General features: G+C 36.1%; 1 protein-coding gene across 1 annotated transcript; it reads right to left on the reverse strand.

Moving 5' to 3' along the window:
* Window positions 1-1,479: 1,479 nt before the first annotated feature.
* LOC102808261 (uncharacterized) lies at window positions 1,480-21,590 on the reverse strand. Its single transcript, XM_085505808.1, has 30 exons — window positions 21,161-21,590; window positions 20,880-20,999; window positions 20,673-20,795; window positions 19,383-19,502; window positions 18,461-18,574; window positions 18,071-18,187; window positions 17,598-17,720; window positions 16,922-17,002; window positions 13,905-14,177; window positions 12,209-12,457; window positions 11,795-12,043; window positions 10,806-11,039; window positions 10,593-10,712; window positions 10,256-10,381; window positions 9,881-9,991; window positions 9,173-9,286; window positions 8,728-8,997; window positions 8,363-8,482; window positions 6,401-6,535; window positions 6,073-6,220; window positions 5,593-5,871; window positions 4,838-4,944; window positions 4,272-4,435; window positions 4,083-4,169; window positions 3,819-3,927; window positions 3,104-3,176; window positions 2,702-2,759; window positions 2,361-2,431; window positions 2,189-2,264; window positions 1,480-1,626 (listed from the first exon to the last, which is right to left on the reverse strand). The coding sequence occupies exons 1-30, from the start codon at window positions 21,588-21,590 to the stop codon at window positions 1,480-1,482; spliced, it is 4,548 nt and encodes a 1,515-aa protein (XP_085361934.1).
* Window positions 21,591-23,054: the final 1,464 nt, after the last annotated feature.

Raw genomic sequence — 23,054 nt, forward strand, 5'->3', positions numbered from 1 at the left:
CGCATACACACACGTGTTGTACAATCAGTCGCATTCACACACGTGTTGTACAATCAGTCTCATACACACACGTGTTGTACAATCAGTCGTATACACACACGTGTTGTACAATCAGTCGTATACACACACGTGTTGTACAATCAGTCGCATACACACACGTGTTGTACAATCAGTCGTATACACACACGTGTTGTACAATCAGTCGTATACACACACGTGTTGTACAATCAGTCGTATACACACACGTGTTGTACAATCAGTCGCATACACACACGTGTTGTACAATCAGTCGCATACACACACGTGTTGTACAATCAGTCGTATACACACACGTGTTGTACAATCAGTCGCATACACACACGTGTTGTACAATCAGTCGTATACACACACGTGTTGTACAATCAGTCGTATACACACACGTGTTGTACAATCAGTCGTATACACACACGTGTTGTACAATCAGTCGTATACACACACGTGTTGTACAATCAGTCTCATACACACACGTGTTGTACAATCAGTCGCATACACACACGTGTTGTACAATCAGTCGTATACACACACGTGTTGTACAATCAGTCGTATACACACACGTGTTGTACAATCAGTCGTATACACACACGTGTTGTACAATCAGTCGTATACACACACGTGTTGTACAATCAGTCGTATACACACACGTGTTGTACAATCAGTCGTATACACACACGTGTTGTACAATCAGTCGTATACACACACGTGTTGTACAATCAGTCGTATACACACACGTGTTGTACAATCAGTCGTATACACACACGTGTTGTACAATCAGTCGTATACACACACGTGTTGTACAATCAGTCGTATACACACACGTGTTGTACAATCAGTCGTATACACACACGTGTTGTACAATCAGTCGTATACACACACGTGTTGTACAATCAGTGCATACACACACGTGTTGTACAATCAGTCGTATACACACACGTGTTGTACAATCAGTCGTATACACACACGTGTTGTACAATCAGTCGCATACACACACGTGTTGTACAATCAGTCGTATACACACACGTGTTGTACAATCAGTCGTATACACACACGTGTTGTACAATCAGTCGTATACACACACGTGTTGTACAATCAGTGCATACACACACGTGTTGTACAATCAGTCGTATACACACACGTGTTGTACAATCAGTCGTATACACACACGTGTTGTACAATCAGTCGCATACACACACGTGTTGTACAATCAGTCGCATACACACACGTGTTGTACAATCAGTCGTATACACACACGTGTTGTACAATCAGTCGCAGACACACACGTGTTGTACAATCAGTCGCATACACACACGTGTTGTAGGAAGAAATGTTGTTGTAAAATAGAATGTTTTACTACAAATTAAAATAAATACATAATTCATAAAATGCTATATATATTAAATCTTTGGAACAGTAATGATGATTACATACACCACTGGAGTGCATTCATCGACGGTAAATAGCTCTCAACGTAATTGTCAACAGATAACGCAACACGTGGTACAACAGTTCAAGAAATTCGACGACAGTAAGAAGTGATAGACCGATATATAAGCCAAGGGAACCTCCTATGTCACCAAATAACTTTTCAATCTGAAATAAATGAATAAAATGTAAGTTAGTTTGTACCAGAAAGTATATTCATTTGTTTCTGACTGAATGGAGATCCAGGGAAGAGTTTTATTATTACGTTTTTTGTTTCAAAAGTTTAACATAATTGTTGATTTATACTGAGAAAAAAATCATAAATAAAACCATATGCTAAGTCGAGAAATTTGGCCGGAAGTTTATATGGTGGACAATTACATTATGTACTCCCATAGACGTTTGTAAAACACATTGACACTAGGATAAACTGACTGCTTCAATTAATGTCGCATGTACAAGTCGATGATAGGGTAAATGTGTATGACGACAATGCACCACTCCACTTTCAAAAGAAAAATGTTCGTGAATTTGAAAAAAAAGAACACGTGATGTGTGGATCGCGGAAGATCGTAGATGATAAATATATCAAGACAAAACAAAACTGCACTACGTAAATATGACCTCATAATACAAAATTGTAATGATTATAATTAAAAACGCGTATTTTTACAGCAAATGTATCCATATTCAAATTAACCAATTACGAATCATCCTAAAATTATCCTACCATGTAATTGGGGTTTTCAGTGAATTTCTCATAATTTAGCTCGTCATAATAAATCGATAATCCAACTAAGTTTCGTCTGAAATAAAACAAAATAGATAAATAAATTAAAATAAGATCGAATCACAATATTATATAGTACAATCAAATGCATTATGTATCACGTGTTACTTACTGTGCGTCAACACTGTCTCTAATAAATGACGTTTTCCGATTCACAGAATGCAGACTTTTGAGTAAACGCTTCTGTAAAAGAAAGTGCTGTATAATCAATTTCTATGATAGTGGTCGTAGATTGAAAATACAGGACATGTATGTAAGGTATGTCGTAAGATATTTGTGTTTGTCCACCGGGAAAATGTTTACGTGACTATTCAAATTTAGCTGCTCTATGCTTAGGTATGCAAATCACTAAGTTGTGTGATACTCTTCAAGAATGCTCGGTAAAACTGACAGTAATGAAATGAAATAGCCATTATTATCAGATTCGTTTCTACAGACAATGTGCTTACTTACGAGATAGCTTTCTGACGGCCAAAATGACTGGGATATTGTTTTATCGTACCAAGACTCACTGTAATACGAACACAAATTAATAGATTAGTACATATCTCAGTGCGGAAGATTTGGAACAAAATATGTATACAAATGGCATGCACAGTGCAAGCAGGGATGCAAATAATTTGTTTGACGATTCCCACATCTCGAAATAATGTTATAATCGTAGGACACAAAAGCAGCAATCAAATATAGATACGGTGGATTATATTATGCATAATCGTTAGTATATTCAGCTGTTTGACAATATTTATTCCGTTTCTACATTAATGTAATCAAGTTTAATACATGGTATTGTGAAAGATAAACGTGTATTCATTCGTCCTTAGTATTATAGTGTATAAATGTTTACGAACTTACGAACATGACTTCAGACACTCACAGTCCAATAGTGCATGTTGATATAGGAAATAAATGAATTGCCGGCATATCTCTGTAAACAAAGCACACAAACACAGTGACGTCTCAGAATTCATTGGATACATGGCTGAATAATGACTGTATTTGTGTCCACGTCTTTTGGTGAACCATATTGCATGTATTGTATGGGTTCATTGATTACGGACACTACGCCTGGGCTCAGATAGTTATTTCAGATCTAAGAAAATACACATAACTTCAAATCACAGTATCGTACAATAAAATGTATTGCAGGAGCATTTCCTGTCGTCTCAAGTAAAGCTACGGTATTCTAAGAAGTGGTAGAATAAATTTCCACCATTATAATAATATTATCATTTGATACTGAATATCTAACACGCACATTTTGAATACCCAATACTCAAAGTTATCCTTATTTCCTTGTCAAATAAATAATTCGATATAGGAAACTTTCCAAACAAAATCACGCAGCTAGTGTTCTTAAAGCTTTCTTGGTGGTTCTATGCCAAAAAGATTTTATAACAGAAGTAAAAGTCTGCATTGCAAGTGTGGCGAGGTGCTGTATACTTACATTTACAACAATCTATCGCATATTACCTCTAGTATATGACCGCTACACCAATGGTTGACATTGTTAATGTTTATGAAGAAAACAAAACAAATGAATACTATTGCCTCTGTTAGGATTTATTACCTTGAGTTTGGTTTAACACCATACACCGAGGTCGATCATCATTCGTTGATCTATCCACGCATCCACATTCAGTTAACAAGGCATGTTGTATACACCTGTGTTGACACGACTTAGAAAAAACAAAACATTGTTATAACGTAAACATAGTAACGTTATTGAATATGTACAACGAATGTCGCTGACACAGTGCCACTCATATTGCACGTTAAATACGCTGTATATGTTATATGACTTAGAAATATAAACCATTGTTATAACTAATACCTTCAAAGTGTACATATATCCGTTATCTGACCAGTCATGTCCATCACTACAGTTGCCGTAAGGATGTCCTAGTCGCTGTATTTTACCCTGCCAGTAAAACAATTAAAATCACTCAGATATCCGTCATAAAATATATTTGAAGTTATCAATTCGTCGCATTTCTTATGGTTTTATTTAATCTTAACTGACCTGCTTCATGGAAACAGAAGTTACAGATCCTGGTCTAACTGTCAAACCATCTTCCTCTGGGAATGGTTCCACCCTATGGTCATGTATGGACACTCGTACACCGGAATCCTGTCCAAATATGCTTATATATTCATTCTGCTCAGTAAATAGGGTTAGACGCAAACCTGACAAAATAATTTTTAAAAAGCACGCTTGAATTAGTTATGAAAAACAGCTTGAGATACGTCTTATAGATGGCAAATGAAAGATAACTACGAAGTAGCGAATGTATTAAAGGGCGGTGGTCGTTGCGCCACGTACGCGCATGGTATGGGATTCGTATGAACAAAGACTATCGAGTACAAACCGAGACGTTACCAAGTTTTAATTAGGTAAATTCTTTGGTGATTGGAAGGTGTGGAAGGATTCGTCGGCGGTAATTATTGCACGTTGCACCCAGGTCAAACATCTTACTCGCGATTTTTATTAGAAGAGCGCATTGGACTGTGGGGAAATCAATGTTTATCAACACAAATTTCGCACATGCGCGACGCGACGACCACCGCCCTTTAAAATAGTATAATTACCGTAAGACGATCCTGCCTGTGTTGAATTCAATATCTCTGTATTATTTGTACCGTGGTTGAAGGTAAAGCAGTTACCATACTTGTCATTAGTGAATATACGGAAGTCACTGAAGTAAACAATATTCAAAATTGGTTAAAAATGCGTATAGCAAAATGTAACAATGAAAGAACTACTATCATATGCCATGAATCAACATTGTAAAGTGACATATGTTGTACATAGGTTGTATGCACATCCAATCTATCTCTTGCAATAAAATGTGAATTTTAAATGCCTATTCCATCAATTATGAAATAAATTTGAAAAACGCAATTTTCAACCCAAAATTAATATTAATTCCCACTTTTAAACGGGGAAATCGAATACCAAAGAAAACGTTGACTTCAATGAAAAAAAAAGTTTTTCGATAAAGTTGCATTCACACATTGGAAATGTGTGAGTTAAAATCCTCTGACACTTTCATACGACTATGTTCAGATTATGGGTAGGTAATGTCAAATTAACTAAATTAAGTTAGATTTGTAATCAATATACAATCACTGAATTAGAATATTGTGTTTGTTCTTGGATTGTTAGTTATAGTGTTGGTATGTTTGCTCAAGTGATAAGAACCATAAATACTCTCAAAATGAAATGCGTGGAATAGTCAAGAAAAAGCAAAATACAAAATAATGTTTACAGATTTTATGTTTTACCTTGTTCTTAAAAGTGATATTTTACATAGTGTGAATGCAAAGGTAATCAACAGACTTACGTATAATAACATTGTCTTTGATTGAATGAGCAATGGAGTATAAAATCCTGCGCTTGGTGTCCATACATCACAGTCTCGTCTGGTTTTATCTTGAACACTTGCTCCAAATCACTGTAATCAGGATTGGAACTGAACGTCATAAACCCGTACCAATCCGGCGATGTTTCACCCTTGACACGTTCAAAACCAGGCGATGCGTAGAACCTGGTCTCAAATGTATTGAACAACTCTGTGTCGTTTATTAAATTGAAGTAAGGGTGAGACCAATTGAGTGGTAAACTGTCATTCTTCCGAACACCACGAACTGCATAACAGAATATTGTAATATCAATTTAAGACATTGGTTGTAACAAGAAGTATCGTGTGCTTTACTTAAAACTCCCAATTATATTACTGCAACTTAAAGACAGCGTTAACAGCAATAAATCAGTCGTGCGCATCTTGAACCGTCTCTATTGTCAGTACACATTACGAGTTCACGGCCAATGCGACTGTAAATAATTACCATCACTGCAATGGGGAATATCACAGTATGACCATCCAATCTTATCTTGTGAATCGTCAACATGGAAACACCATGGTCGAATATACTCTTTGTCGGGATTGCGACAGTAAGCGCCTTCCAAACCTGGTGAATTAGACACGTATACAGTCAGTCTCAGACAATTATATTTATTAGTTGTCTGAGATTCAGTGTAATTTCACAATAAGATAAACTACATCTTAGTATGGCACTAAGCTGAATATTTCTGTCTTGGCAACAATAGTTAATCATTAATCAATAGTAATTAATTAAATGCAACTTCACCTGAATTTGGTTTCTTCTGAGGTGTATATTTAGACATGGAATTCTCCCAAGGAATACACGGTAAACCAGACGTGACATTAGCAGCAAACCCACGATACAGAGTTCCCTTTTTACGATAGCATCCTAAGCCAAATTCTGAAGTAAACAACTTAATTTGAATAATACACTAATATGCTATTCAGAAAGGTGTGATATAACATCGTAACAATCAAAGCATGTATTTACTATGTAATCCTCGTGATCTGCGGCAACACATATCATGTCCGATTATCGCATTACATTTAACATTTCTGTTTTTTATTACTCGAGTATTAAAAATATTTACAGTTCTATATACATGTTAAAAACTCGCATAGCGATGGGAAAGGAACGAGTGAAATTATATTGAATGAAACTATAATTAGAATAATATGGATTGAAACAAAAAATGACTTAATATAAGCGAGTAAGTGCGAAATGTTTAAAGTAATATAACGAGAATCAAAAGTACAAATAGTAGTGATAAATTAAAAATTGGAATTATTGAGTACGAAAATTAATGATAACGCGTGTGCTCGTCCCTTTGCCAATAGTTTCCATCTAGTTCAGCCATCTTCAATATAGTCAGGGAACTGTAATTCCAGTCCATTCAGTGTAGACAAAGCATCATTTACACACCATTTTGTTTGGAATAGGTCCATGGATTTCACCAGTAGGTGGTAATTGTACTCATCTTTGACTCTGCGTCTCAGACGGGATTTGAAGCACTGCACTGCATTATTCTGTGGTGAATTTCTGATTTTGTTAAAGCGGGTGATGTGTATAGCTGCTTTCACAGAGGTAAATAAATAACAAGACAGACGATGTATATCTGTGATTGTTTTATTTCTTGGTGACCCGAGAATGTAGTGTGCCAAAGAAATGCTGTTATGACCAGTCAGCCTGTGCATAATTGTTTTGAGTGTATTAAAAAGTGGATTAAGTCTGATGCATTCACAGAATGTGTGAATCAGGTCGCCTTTTTCACCACAGAATGCACAGTTGTCAGTGGTTTGTAGTTTTGATTTTAGTAGAAACCCTCCTGTGGGGTAAGCGCCGTGCAGGAGGCGCCACTGAAGGTCTCCATCTTTTTGTGTGATCGGTGTGATATAGAAGTCACTGTATATGGGTGTATGTGCGTTCTGTAATGAAAGAATATCTGTCCAAATGTTGTAGTTGTTCTGGTGTTTTGACAGTTGACTTGCATGTATCAAGTATTTATAAATGGCCCCCTTGGTGAGCTTGTACAGTGGGCAGTTCAGTATAATGTCATCTGCATCGTCTCTGTATATTAGTTCCAACGAGTAGCGGATTTCTGCATCTTGGGTGTCATTTTCAGCGTAATTAGCAAGAATTTCTTGGAATTTTGCGGGGATTGCCCTGTGAGATATATCTAGCGCTATATTTAGCAGTCTTTTTGAATAAATTGTTATTTTATTTTGTAGCGCATCACTGTCTAACCAGGAGTTGGGTGAAACAAGATCACCAATTTTGGTGATACCAGCATCACGGAAGTGAGTGAAGGTAAGTGGTGTATTTTGAATGGGGTGTAGGACTAGTTTATTATATAGGAGGGGTTCTTGACATACTTCATTGTATGTGGTTGGCATATCTTTCCTTATTGTTGTTATTGAGGACCAAGTTTGTAATAGGTCACAGTAGTATTCGGGGGTGTTTATGAAAGAATATGGGACATTTGTAATAAATAAACCCATGATACATAGTTCCTTTTTTACGATAGCATCCTAAGCCAAATTCTGAAGTAAACAACTTAATTTCAATAATACACTAATATGCTATTCAGAAAGGTGTGATATAACATCGTAACAATCAAAGCATGTATTTACTATGTAATCCCCGTGATCTGCGGACAACACGTATCATGTCCGATTATCGCATCATATTTAACATACATCATGCCCTTCACTCATAATATTAAGTTACCTTGTGAAATGCAGTTTACTTCATCAGATCGATCAGGACAGTCATTGCGCGCATTACATCGATAATAAGGGTCGATACATGTACCATCGTCACATATAAATGAGTCACTAGGACAGTAATCTAAAACAAATAAGACTCGAAATAAATGTGTGGATCCATTAGAGGATGTATACAAACTTCAATTTAAAAGTATTGGCACAACGTGATTACAATGTTTTACATGCCATTTTGCCTTATCTGTCTTTTGCTGTGTTTTCGTTCAGTTCATTTCATATATGTTCACCAGCGTACATAGCTATATCAAGATATTTGCCATGTGTCATCACATCATGATAATTAAGTGCATATTATTGTATACATGCTACCTTTTGTACATATGTTTCTATATACACCAGCATTGCAACTTTCACGCCTGACATCCGGGTCAGTTGTATAGCACCAAGGTTTCTTGTCGCCATTTGGGTTTCTGCAGTAATTATGATCACCTAATCCTTTAGTAGGGCGGTGGTTTTCAGGCTTCATCTGATGTCGGTGCGGAAATTGATCAGACCATTTCTGACATATCCTACCACTTACAGTCCGGTAGATGTTTCCTCTGTAGTCAATGCCATTTCTGGTCGTGTAACATTCTCTGCCTGCATGGTGAATGTATATATCACAGTTTAATTGTGTATGTATGGAACTAATTACAAGTTGAAAGAATTACTGACGAAAATCTCGCAGTGTGATATTCAAGTTCGATGTATAGCATGACTATCATATGCCGAACCACGTGTGTAACACATGTGCGCGTAATCGCTAATTACTTACGATAATTACAGCCCCATTCATCACTCCAATCACCACAGTCATTTACATAATCACATCGATGATACAGATTTATGCATTTCAAATTAACACAGCGGAATTTGTCTTCACACTTATCTAAAAACACACAATGATTGCATTATAAAACTAAGTCATGATAATTCTTGAACTTTGTTGAGGCTTAGCTATGTTTAAGTCACGTGTTCTGCTGAAGGTTCTGGACTGTTGATAGCTCCAATCGGTGGTTCCCTGGCAAAACGATTATTTGCTCACCTTCAAATTCATGGACGATTTGATCATGTAAATAACGAGTCTCGAATTATAGACTAGATGGCATCTATAATCGTACGATTTTGAAAAAATCTACAAAACATGGACTCGGTGTAACGTGTTATGGGCGGGCTTTGCGTAAGAGATAGTATGCGCGTGCGAGTTCCCATGGTAATGTACTTAAGTCATAGAGACAGCCAATCAGTGATGACACAGAATTGTTCGCCGACTACGTAGTTACATAGCGGTTCACCAGACCATTTGTGAGTGTACTCAGAATGTCTGGATTTCAAGCTACTCAAATTATAGAAACAATGGGAATATTTAGCTTTTCCGTATCCATATTTACAACGACATCCATGTATCGTGTGTATGCTAAATACTTGATATAAACTATTAGAGATAAATAGAATTGCAAATTATGTTTTACTATCACCTTACCTATTTGACAACCGCGTTCATCACTGTTATCGACACAGTCGATAATACCATCACATTGGAGAGACGCATGTAGACACTCCCCACTATCGCATTTGAAACCACGACAAACAACTGAAATTAATAAAATCATGATATTATAACATCTTAACTCAGACCCAGTGACTGCACCTCTTTCTCAGTTCGAGGAAGACGCTGAAATATATGGTAGAAAGTAATATAAAACTAGTTAACTTTAACTACATTTCTTGGAGCGATAATGAGTTAATGCATTGCAACTAACAGCACAAATAACATAACTCGAATCACGACACGACAGATTGGATAATTCACCATTCGACCAATCACATATATACTTATATTATGATATATACTTACTGCATGTTTTCTCAGATTCGTCAGTACCAGCATGGCAATGGTTGTACCCATCACATACTAGATCATTACTGATACACATTCCATGTATTCCGCCATCCTCGCATCTGAATTCATCTACACCACAGTCTGTGTTAAACGTAAGCCAATTGAGTTAGTATAATGTGTGTCAGGCTTATAGCATATATCAGACGTATAACATACGTTTATTAATTATAACAGTAAGTATGGTGACCTTACCCAGGGCCAATAATTCAATGTCCTATCATGAACGATGTGACGTACGCATGTCACGTGAGTATATTGATAAGTTCTATACTTTAATTACGTATTCACTCACCATTACTGCAACGAAGTTCGTCGCTGCCATCGGGACAGTGGATTTTACCGTCACAAACGAGCCAACTTTTCAGGCATGTCCAACCATGCTCACATGCAAAATCACCTTCTAAACATTCCGCTAAGAAACATGAGAAGAACGTTATTAGTTGTATACATAACATCATGTGACGATACTGGACGTGGTTGTACACCTCTGCATACATAATTATACCTTGTATACTTTGCCAATAGTTTGTTTTATAGAATACTCCCAGTTCGGTTCCCGTTGTTACCCATGTCTCTACGCTCATGTAACAAGAGTTGTCAGGTACGATGTGGTCCACCGAATGACAAATAAACGGGGGTCCACGCAAACAAGACCGTAAACACTCCCCGCGTAGTATAATATCGTTGTACGCAATCAAAGCACGTGACACTGTACGATTGAACTGGTTTACAGGGAAATCTGTAAAATAGTTGAACAAATTAAATGTATTAATATATTTTCTCATTGTTGAATTATTTATATTGTACATGTAAGTTATTTTACAGTTGCAAGCCAATTTTGTTTATATTGTGATCTGTCATTAATTATTGTAATCACTGAATACGATGTGAAAATACTGTCGGTGAGATTTCTTATGAACTGTACGCACTACAAATCCCTCCGGCTTATGGTGATTACATGGGTCAGTGAGAGGTTTTCTACAGATTATACAAAGTGGCAATGCAAATTGTATGCATATACACATGATGTAGATCTTATAATATACGCAATGCATCACAAGGTGACTAGTTAAATAATCCAAAACATCTGGCGTACAGATAGATGTTGTTATTGCTTAAACATATCAGTACATTACAACCAAAAAGCATGTTTGAATAATATATAAATTATATAATTCGGTCGATATATACTTCGAGTGGTTCTGGGGATTGTTGAAAAAAAACAATATATAAAAATAATCTTCATCTTGTAATATTTTTATTTTACTTTATTATGTTACAAATTTGTTTCACATTCTTTTTTCTCACATTAGCGCACGGTGTAATGTTGCAATCGATTTTCTTCTGTAACATGAAAACAAATTCAATATCAATATTTTGGTTCAATGCTGCAACCCACAATATATATAATAAATCGTTATATCTATCAGCGACCATTGTGCATTGACTATTTATACATGTAGTTATTTAAATATTAATATTAATAGCACTTACCTGGAACAAACTGCGCATGTATATATTGATTATTGGGAATAATGTTTGTGGTAATGTTGGTATTGGCTGGACCATTATGGTAACAAGTGCCCATTAAATAGTAATCGATTGATTGACAATCCAATAATGGATTCTTTAGACACAAAAACAAACACTCCTCTAAAGTCGATACACTATAATAGGTGACGTCACGAGGAATTGTAGATGTGTATCCCTTGTATGTCTTGAACTGGTTGTACGGAAATATTTCTGAAATACGATAGAATAGAGTAAATTCAAATATTTACTGTTGGTGTTTGCGTGTGGATGATAGACATTTATTTCCACGTACGGGGACTACTGTCAAATGTTGTTAATCAACTTTTCGTCTGGCTAATCCTTCTTTCACAATTCACGATTTTGACATCTGCTCACCTTTAATGACTTCAAAGTGAACGTAGTGGTTGCTGTGTTTTAATTCAATTTGGCTTGACCACTTTGTTTGTGAATTAATGTAGCATATCCTTCCCGTAATCCAATAATCCACAGATCTACACAAGAATCGCCTTTCCGTCAAACATGACGATAAACACTGGGCTTCGTCAACATTTGTCAGCTTCACTTCGTATGCGTAGAGTAAGGCTTTACCGTTATGGCGTGTAAACTCCGTGTACGGATAGTTTGCTATGGGGTTAAGATAACAATTAATTACAATTATTATACATGCACATAGTCTATATCCTTAATTGTGGAAGCATTTATAATAAGTCAAGTTAGTTTGGTAACATTCACATGGTTTACGGACAGAATTGCGAGCTACACTAATAATGTCCACTCGTTACAGTCTAAACTTACGAGCAGTAATTCATTTACAGACATATTAACTAAATAATTTAACACAATTTGCAATTAATCATCCGAACTACGATATTGGTTAATTTGATAAATACCTCGTAAGGTATATATAAACACAGCTGAACTGTTCAATGAGTGTGCTTGAAGCACTGATTTTTTTATTTATATATTTAATAAAATAATGAAATTTACAGGAAACATGGAAAACTTGGAGCATTTGTTCAAATAATGTTGTTTGATGTTGTATTTTGTTAAAGACATTAGCGTATGATGTGTTGTAAATTACTAATAATGTCATAGTTCAACGAAATACTGAAAACACGAAATCCTGGACGCATATATATTTTTCAGCATTTCTTCGAAAGAACACTGCTGCCAAAACAAAACGTTAAAAACGTTATTTTACGATAAACTGTGATAGGTATCTTTGATGGTTAAAAACCTTTCACTTAGGTAACCGCGATTCGGTCGTTTCCACGCTAGGCTGACAAAAAACACACACGAGCTTCATTCATGTTCCCAAACGATTCTCTGCCAAGTCCCTGGTTTTCACCCGAGACAGCATTAAATCACTCTTTATTTCTTGTCACTCCTTAACCAATTACAATCAGTATAAGAAACTCCAAGGCCTTGCCTTCCAACAAACAACCAATCACATGAAAGTTTTACACATCATAATCAATTAATTACTCGTCAAGCTATCTAGAAAAACACTACTATATATTGTCAACACCAACTAATATTTATGGGGTAATAGTCTTGCACTAACATTCCACAAAGATACCGCCTTAGTTAGAATCGCAAACAAAGTTGGTTTAGGATTACAGCTACTGTATTGTATCTTAAAAACTGCAGAGTCATAAGATGTTTTTGGTTGATTTCGACCAGCTCGCCATCTGGTCTTGTCATGAACCTTTATCAGTATATGTCATGGCAACCACTGTCAAACTGACTGAAATATAAATCATGACAAAACCATAACCTAATATTTTTATTCAAGAACAAGACACAATCTCGAAACAACATATAAACATGCTCAAAATACGCACAGTTTCCCACACTGTCTTTATTATTTCCCTATTGTCTCTATCCCATTTCTTGTGGGTTATTCACTTTACCTACTCTGTTTTCTATGTATTTAAATTTTCCTAAATTCCTCCAGTACAGAACATATATCAAATTGTACCTGGGGGCTGAGACATGTTTTATATGACGTCACTTACATTGCGTTCTGCATAGGTAATGCGGGGAGTATAATCAGAATTGACATACATACCTTTAAGATTCAACAAATATGTAGAGCGTGATGTGGTATCAACATTATAAAGACCAGATTCAGTAGTAATGTGACTATCAGTGTTAAGTTCACATGTTGTAGTGTTGCTCCAGTAATTCACAGATAAACACGAATTATTTAATTCCTGTATACATATAACCATACAGTCTTCTATACTAGTTGAAGTGATATTATGCGAAAAATGCCCCGGGAAGTATTTTCCTGGAAACTCGAGAAACGCCGGAGGTGAATTAGATAACAAAGAGAAATCGACTGCAAAATGAATATAAAATATGTATGTAAAATTAGTGTAGTTTTGTAGTATCGTAATGGTTTGCTATCTAGATCCTATCTAATCACCCATTCCATCTATCTAGTTGCCCGTGATCCTATCTAATCACCCATTCTATCTATCTAGTTACCCGTGATCCTATCTAACCACCCATTCTAACTATCTAGTTGCCCGTGATCTTATCTAATCACCCATTCCATCTATCTAGTTGCCCGTGATCCTACCTAATCACCCATTCCATCTATCTAGTTGCCCGTGATCCTATCTAATCACCCATTCCATCTATCTAGTTACCCGTGATCCTATCTAATCACACATTCCATCTATCTAGTTACCCGTGATCTTATCTAATCACACATTCCATTTATCTAGTCACCCGTGATCCTATCTAATCACACATTCCATCTATCTAGTTACCCGTGATCTTATCTAATCACCCATTCCATCTATCTAGTTACCCGTGATCCTATCTAATCACCCATTCTAACTATCTAGTTACCCGTGATTCTATCTAATCACCCATTCTATCTATCTAGTTACCCGTGATCCTATCTAACCACCCATTCTAACTATCTAGTTGCCCGTGATCTTATCTAATCACCCATTCCATCTATCTAGTTGCCCGTGATCCTACCTAATCACCCATTCCATCTATCTAGTTGCCCGTGATCCTATCTAATCACCCATTCCATCTATCTAGTTACCCGTGATCCTATCTAATCACACATTCCATCTATCTAGTTACCCGTGATCTTATCTAATCACACATTCCATTTATCTAGTCACCCGTGATCCTATCTAATCACCCATTCTAACTATCTAGTTACCCGTGATCCTATCTAATCACCCATTCTATCTATCTAGTTACCTGTGATCTTATCTAATCACCCATTCTATCTATCTAGTTACCTGTGATCTTATCTAATCACCCATTCTATCTATCTAGTTACCCGTGATCTTATCTAATCACCCATTCCATCTATCTAGTCACCCGTGATCCTATATAATCACCCATTCCATCTATCTAGTTTCCTGTGATCGTATCTAATCACCCATTCTAACTATCTAGTTACCCGTGATCCTATCTAATCACCCATTCCATCTATCTAGTTACCCGTGATCCTATCTAATCACCCATTCTATCTATCTAGTTACCTGTGATCTTATCTAATCACCCATTCTATCTATCTAGTTACCTGTGATCTTATCTAATCACCCATTCTATCTATCTAGTTACCCGTGATCTTATCTAATCACCCATTCCATCTATCTAGTCACCCGTGATCCTATATAATCACCCATTCCATCTATCTAGTTTCCTGTGATCGTATCTAATCACCCATTCTAACTATCTAGTTACCCGTGATCCTATCTAATCACCCATTCCATATATCTAGTTACCCGTGATCTTATCTAATCACCCATTCTAACTATCTAGTTACCTGTGATCTTATCTAATCACCCATTCTAACTATCTAGTTACCTGTGATCTTATCTAATCACCCATTCCATCTATCTAGTCACCCGTGATCCTATATAATCACCCATTCCATCTATCTAGTTTCCTGTGATCTTATCTAATCACCCATTCTAACTATCTAGTTACCCGTGATCCTATCTAATCACCCATTCCATCTATCTAGTTACCCGTGATCTTATCTAATCACCCATTCTAACTATCTAGTCACCCGTGATCCTATCTAATCCTCACCCATTCTATCTATCTAGTTACCTGTGATCTTATCTAATCATCCATTCCATCTATCTAGTTACCCGTGATCTTATCTAATCACCCATTCCATCTATCTAGTCACCCGTGATCCTATATAATCACCCATTCCATCTATCTAGTTACCTGTGATCTTATCTAATCCCCCATTCCATCTATCTAGTCACCCGTGATCCTATCTAATCCTCACCCATTCTAACTATCTAGTTACCCGTGATCTTACCTAATCACCCATTCTAACTATCTAGTTACCCGTGATCTTATCTAATCACCCATTCTAACTATCTAGTTACCTGTGATCCTATCTAATCACCCATTCCATCTATCTAGTTACCCGTGATCTTATCTAATCACCCATTCCATCTATCTAGTTACCCGTGATCCTATCTAATCACCCATTCCATCTATCTAGTTACCCATGATCTTATATAATCACCCGTTCCATCTATCTAGTTTCCTGTGATCTTATCTAATCACCCATTCCATCTATCTAGTTGCCTGTGATCTTATCTAATCACCCATTCTATCTATCTAGTTACCTGTGATCCTATCTAATCACCCATTCCATCTATCTAGTCACCCGTGATCCTATCTAATCACCCATTCCATCTATCTAGTCACCCGTGATCCTATCTAATCCTCACCCATTCTAACTATCTAGTTGCCTGTGATCTTATCTAATCACCTATTCTATCTATCTAGTTACCCGTGATCTTATCTAATCACCCATTCCATCTATCTAGTTGCCCGTGATCTTATCTAATCACCCATTCTATCTATCTAGTTACCTGTGATCCTATCTAATCACCCATTCCATCTATCTAGTCATCCGTGATCCTATCTAATCACCCATTCCATCTATCTAGTCACCCGTGATCCTATCTAATCCTCACGCATTCTAACTATCTAGTTGCCCGTGATCCTATCTAATCACCCATTCCATCTATCTAGTTACCCGTGACCTTATCTGGACACCCATAGTATATTTTCAGTTACCCGTGATATTATCCGGACATCCGATCCATCTATCTCGGCAGGATCCATCATCGCATCGAACAAATGTCTCGGGGCAGGGAACTGAAAATAAAAATGCACCAGTTAGTAACTGCACCAATAGTGCAAACGATGCGATACTAGAAATATAGCATTATAATTTTCAACACAGCGAGATTTGACACCAATTGTATGATGTTACACAGACGAACGACATATACCACGAGGGTTGACTATTATATAACGGGACACAGCATTACGTAATTTATTGCATATATAAGTATAAGCTGAATTCAAATACACTTTACATTATACAATGGTTATAAGCAAAGAAAGCTGTGTTTGTCCACATGTCGAATGCATGCGAACAAGCGTTTACCCGTGAGCCTTTGCGTTTTAGCGTATGTTGTTATCGTCGCTTGGGACTCAATTCCCACGCGTGCGCAGGTGACGACCCTCTCGCTTTAATATTAATAGTTTTTAAGACGGTTATATACTGTATATACTGTGTGTGCTTGTATGTTAAAAAGAATAGTGAAGAAAAAAGTCCTTATTCGGATATTACGGACGATGATTAGATTATTGCATATGAAATTGCTTAATTTACATTTTCCATCTTAGCACTTGTATCGACCAAAAAGGATAATTCAAGTATCACGTGGTAACAAATGTCCATTACCTGCAGTTGTACAACTATTTTCATTCGATTTATCACCGCATCCCGCGTAGACACCACAATGTTTTATATTAGTAACACAGGTAGCGTCATAACACATCACTATTGCGTCTGGGCAGGCGTTTTCTGTTTATAATAATAGTTAAAATGATTTCACGAAATCAATTACGTTAATCCGGGTTCATTATCTGAACACAGTGTGAGCGCCCTCTCATTTTGTGGACCAAACCACATCCCCGATGTATCGAACACACCGTGAAATAATAGCCTAATGTGGAAACGTACTCATAATTTTTCAGTTTAGTCAGCATAACAATGTGCACTTTTTTATGTACAGACACAGCTTTATAAAATTGACCAAATAATATTCAAAAATAGATATTTCAAAAACAATTCCATAGTAGCTTTGTTTTATCACTTTTTAAAACAAACACAATGCAATAATTAGTTTAATTTCATGATAGAGCATACTTTACCGTAAGTACAATTGCGTTCATCGCTCCAATCACCGCAGTCATTCATTCTATTGCACCATTTGTCTTCCGCGATACAATCACTGTTGTCACAAGTGAATTCTTCTTCAAAACATGGCGCTGTGCGTTCAGACAAAATAAACATAGTAAAATAATGTTTACATTGGCAGCGCGATTTTCCAGATTTAAAGACACCATACAAACATCGTTTATAAACACAAAAATACGAACTTATATCTACGTTTTATGTAACATGAACTCATATCTACGTTTCAGGTAACATGAACCTATATCTACCTTTCAGGTAACACGAACTCATATCTACGTTTCAGGTGACATAAACTCATATCTACTTTTCATGTAACAACGTCTCTAATAGCCATAATTACCTACCTTTCAGGTAACACCGATGCTCATCCAGAAAATCATGACAGTCCACCACGTGATCACAAACCCAGGATGAAGAGATGTGATGATCTCCATCACAAATTATTCCATGGGATAACGCTATGAACATAAAACAAATCACAGTGACTGATATACTTGTATGATGTAATATTGGGTGGAGAATTAGAAAATTGTGAGTTAATATTTGTCCCCACCTACATGGCAACAAACTTTTTCCCAGTGTGACAGTCAGTACTGTTTTCCACATGTGAAGAGTGATCGCACTTTGTCCCCCATTAGTGTTTCGATTCATTTGGCAACAACTTTACGATTGTTTAGCGCATGTTTTGTCAATAGAAAAGCCTTGAAATAAAAATAAATAATAATGGAGTTTGATATCACATGACTATGTAACCCAGAGATGTCAAGCTTGTTGAAAACAACAGTGAACCTTTGTTCGTCTAAATGACACCATGGGGGTCCCATATGAATGTCAACATTTCAAAACAAATTACTATTCAAATTAGCTATTTTGCGTATTATAACATGTGTAATTTAGCTAATTGCATATCGTATTTAGAAATATCCCATTTTTTTTTTCACATACAATTAGAGAAACAAACATGCTAATGTAGTACAGTTTACCTAGATAACAGACCTGATTTTTCGTAGCTTTTGAAAGTAGAATATAATTCATAAGCTTCTGGCATGTGCGCATGCAAATAGCATGCAGAACGTTTCGTGTCAAACTCCGTAGTTAATCGTTCATTAGTCAACAATATGTGCACTTTGTTTTATCACTATCAGTCTGATTTTTGGTGAAGCGATTACTCAGATTTACAGTAGGGTAAAACTGTCTGACCACTCTATTCTGTGCAATAGAATAATAATTAGTATGGTGGATATGTGCCTTAAGATACTCACTTACCGCAATATATTTCATCTGCGCCATCGGCACAATGATTGTGTCCATCACACACTAATTCAGTGTTTAAGCATTTGCCGTTCTCGCCAGGAAATATGCATTCAAACTGTGGTGGCGAGCATACTGTGAAAATATTTACAGCGAAAATCGGTCTAACTCCCCAATTGTATAGTAACACGGTTTTAAATTAGATAAATGAGCCAAAATAAAGCCATGATATTGATTGACTCAAAGAAAGTTAGACAATGCATCCGATGATTATTATAAACATAGTGGCATTACTCTGAATATAAGAAGTCACATTTGTCGTCTTCCGGAATAGATAAACACAGGTCACACGTTTAACGACAGGTTGTTATTGATACAATATTGTATGGGCTGTACCTTTGACAAGCTTTCAATTATTGTTTTAGTAAATAGTGATTGTGTCGATTATAAAACTTGATATACTCTCGGTGCAACAAAGGCATTTCTTTCATATTTATAAATATTTATAAATTTCACAATTAAAACCGAGACGAGAGGTTCATATTGGCCGATTGAATAACATTGGAGCATTTTATTATGAAGTCGTTGCACACTGTGGTCGTTGATTGGCTGATTTGATTCAACTGCCATTGAAATTTTAAAATATTTATAAAGATGAAGGGAATACTGTTGTTACGCCAAGAGTAAATATATTTGTAAAGTCTGAATTATGTAATAATAACAGTATTACCCTTTTCACCTCCAGTTCCCACTTTTCGTCATAAATGCACAAAATAGTTTTAATCTGCACTTTCCTTAAGAAGGTTGGAAAATGTACTCAAATTTTGTCTGATGGTTCCAAAATTAGAAGTCATTTCAAGAAATATTGAAAAATATAAGAAAAAAGTGCATACAAATTTGGGCGAGATAGTCTAGTGGCGATAGGGTTGTGGTTGTAAGATACGTATAACGTATATGCAACCCGACCCTATCATTACCAATTTTTATCGAAAAATGTCGAGTAAAGAAATATTGTATAATACTAGTTTGATGTTATTATATATCTATATTATTATATCACTATATGGTTGCCTGCAAACATGAAAACATTTTAATGTGAATACTAGTATATTATTGAACTCTCGTCATGTCACGTGTTGCTGCTAGTCATTAACATATTCAATAACTATTGTTGCTATAGCAGCAACAAGAGTAACGACTTTCTTGTTCTGAACAGTGTTCACGACTCTATTCTGAAATAAAAATGATTTAATATTTGAATAACTGGAACACTTTGCCAAGTTATATTAGTTTTTTTGTACTTGCCACAGTTTTGTTCATCCTGCCCATCATAACAGTCAGCATTGCCATCACACTGCTTATTTAAATCAATACACAATCCAAAGGAGCTTCCTTTCATACATTTTAACTGATCTTTACCACACGTCCCTAATAACGAAACATCGAACATATAACATGGATATATACACGTATATCACGTTTTTACGTATAATGAATAATTAAGCAAATTACCATAATTACAGCCGTCTTCGTCACTACCATCCGGGCATTGCTTGGCTCCATCACATACCAAATATGATTTCAAGCACGTGACACCATTACTACATATGAAATCTTGTTCTAAGCATGGAACTGAAAAGAAATATACATGGCATTAGCTTTGATGAGTTTAAATTACTCGTTGTGAAAGATTTTGTGGGCTGTGGATTTCTATACAAATGTATGGGCGAAACATTAGGTTGTCTCAAATAAACGGACATAGAGAGTTGCCGGAGTTTGGCCTATGTGCTTACCATAATACGGCAGAATCTCTGTTCCTTCCATAGCTTCTACATGCTGTGCGTGATCACTCGTCAACAATGCAGACTTCCTTACTTTGTTTGTATTACATATCGTCACTGATGGAAACTCCAACATGGTTTCAGAGATCACTTCCTTCTTAACGTTAATCGGATATTCGAAGTACTGGTCGAGGAGCAAATATAACTGTCTAATAAACGCACCTACCGCCACTAGAAATATCACTGACCAGAATATCTTACCGAAGAAGGACTTGGCACCGGCAATACGGAGTACGCCATGTGCCGTGGTGTCCAGTCCAAAGGCATTAATTAACGCACAGTAGTTATCTTTGTTCTCATTGTTCACCATTCTGTTGGTTGGTGGTAGATCTCTTCTTGTATTTTCGATGAAACTGAATGCGACGTTATCCAGACCCAGCATCTTAGAATGCTCATCGTTACTTTTACATTCAGTTTTATTAATACTTGAAACGAAAATAGATTCCCAATAAACAGTACACAGGGAAACGCACGCAAGAACATAATACGTACAACAATACACAAGATTGTAGCTATAAGTATAACCAAAGACACTAAATCTTTTTCTAGTGTCTTTGGTATAACACATTGCTGATACGTGGGTGTATTTCACTTTATCTTATTATGGAATATGTCCCAATCAGCAATAAACTATCTCGGCAATTAAATTAAGAATAAAGATCTATCTGATATAGAGATGTGTGTCTAATTGGCCCTGATTGCCCTAATTTTATGACACCGAACCTTGTCTTATACCTCATCCTATTTATATTATCCTATTTTTTCTCGGTTTACTCACCACATAATTCTGAATATATACATTGGTACTCAAGTATGTGCATCATACCAGCTATTGTAAATAATCGCATTGTATAATTATGCTGTTATGTTGGTACCAATTATCGCATACAAATAAATATATCTGCCACATATACCAATGTTTTTTTAATTAAGTGCACCGGTGGTATTATCGAAACGTGAAGTAAAGTTGCAGTAAAATGGTCAGGTATCTATAAAAGTCACAGAAAAAGTAGAATTAAAGTAGAACAAAAACATATTGGTAGTTGCTGGGTGTAATTTTCATTCAAGTTTAGAACATATAAATACCATTTTAAATATCATTGTTAAATTTGAAATATAATCAGCCGATACAATGTTTGTGACATTTTCTCCCTGTGACTTTATACTATGGCATTCTTCCTTATGATTTTTCTCCTGTGACTTTTTCCTACATTTTGTATCGAGCTACCTGTGTACATCTTTTATTATAGTGGAATCCGGTACGAGGAATACAAATCAGCGTGTACGAGTAATACACAATGGTACACAAGCATGCTTCTGTTATCAAATCAAATTATGTATTTACAGGAACGTGTTCGTGCACAACCAGCGGCAATTGTGTCACGTGTCCTTGTTTCGTTGTTATACGTGGAGTCAGTTATTATGCTTACGTAACGCCGTTACCGTGACGTTATTAAAAACGTCTAAATAAAGTATTCTAAGTTATCAGTACTGCCAGTAGATTTATCGTCTATTGAATAAACACCCATAATTATGACACATGAATGTTTAAGCGAACAGTGTGAAAATAAGCAAGTCACATCTACTACAAACTATTAGTTTACCGTGAACTATATAATTATATATATAATATATATCTCATATTTGATATCCTAGGGTATTCCTAGCAGCGGTCAGTTCGAAAACAAATTACTAGTATTCCCCAATATAGACCCTATTGGTGAATGGTTTTATGTATACGACTGGGAAATATGATCAGTGTAACACTACTATTCAACTAAGGTAGTGCATTCGCCAAATTATGGAATCGCTGTCCTGTTTGGGGCATGATTACTGTACGGATTGA

The sequence above is a fragment of the Saccoglossus kowalevskii genome, chromosome 2, assembly GCF_978046115.1.
Source record: "Saccoglossus kowalevskii chromosome 2, keSacKowa6.1, whole genome shotgun sequence".
Taxonomy (NCBI): Eukaryota; Metazoa; Hemichordata; class Enteropneusta; family Harrimaniidae; genus Saccoglossus; species Saccoglossus kowalevskii.

Coding starts and splice junctions, on each gene's coding strand:
- LOC102808261 (XM_085505808.1), bottom strand. CDS start 21,590: ATGCTGGGTCTGGATAACGTCGCATTCAGTTTCATCGAAAATACAAGA. Junction 9,992..10,255: donor CGAATCTGAGAAAACATGCA/GTAAGTATATAT, acceptor TATTAATTTCAG/TTGTTTGTCGTGGTTTCAAA. Junction 6,536..8,362: donor AGTAAACTGCATTTCACAAG/GTAACTTAATAT, acceptor TGTTTACTTCAG/AATTTGGCTTAGGATGCTAT.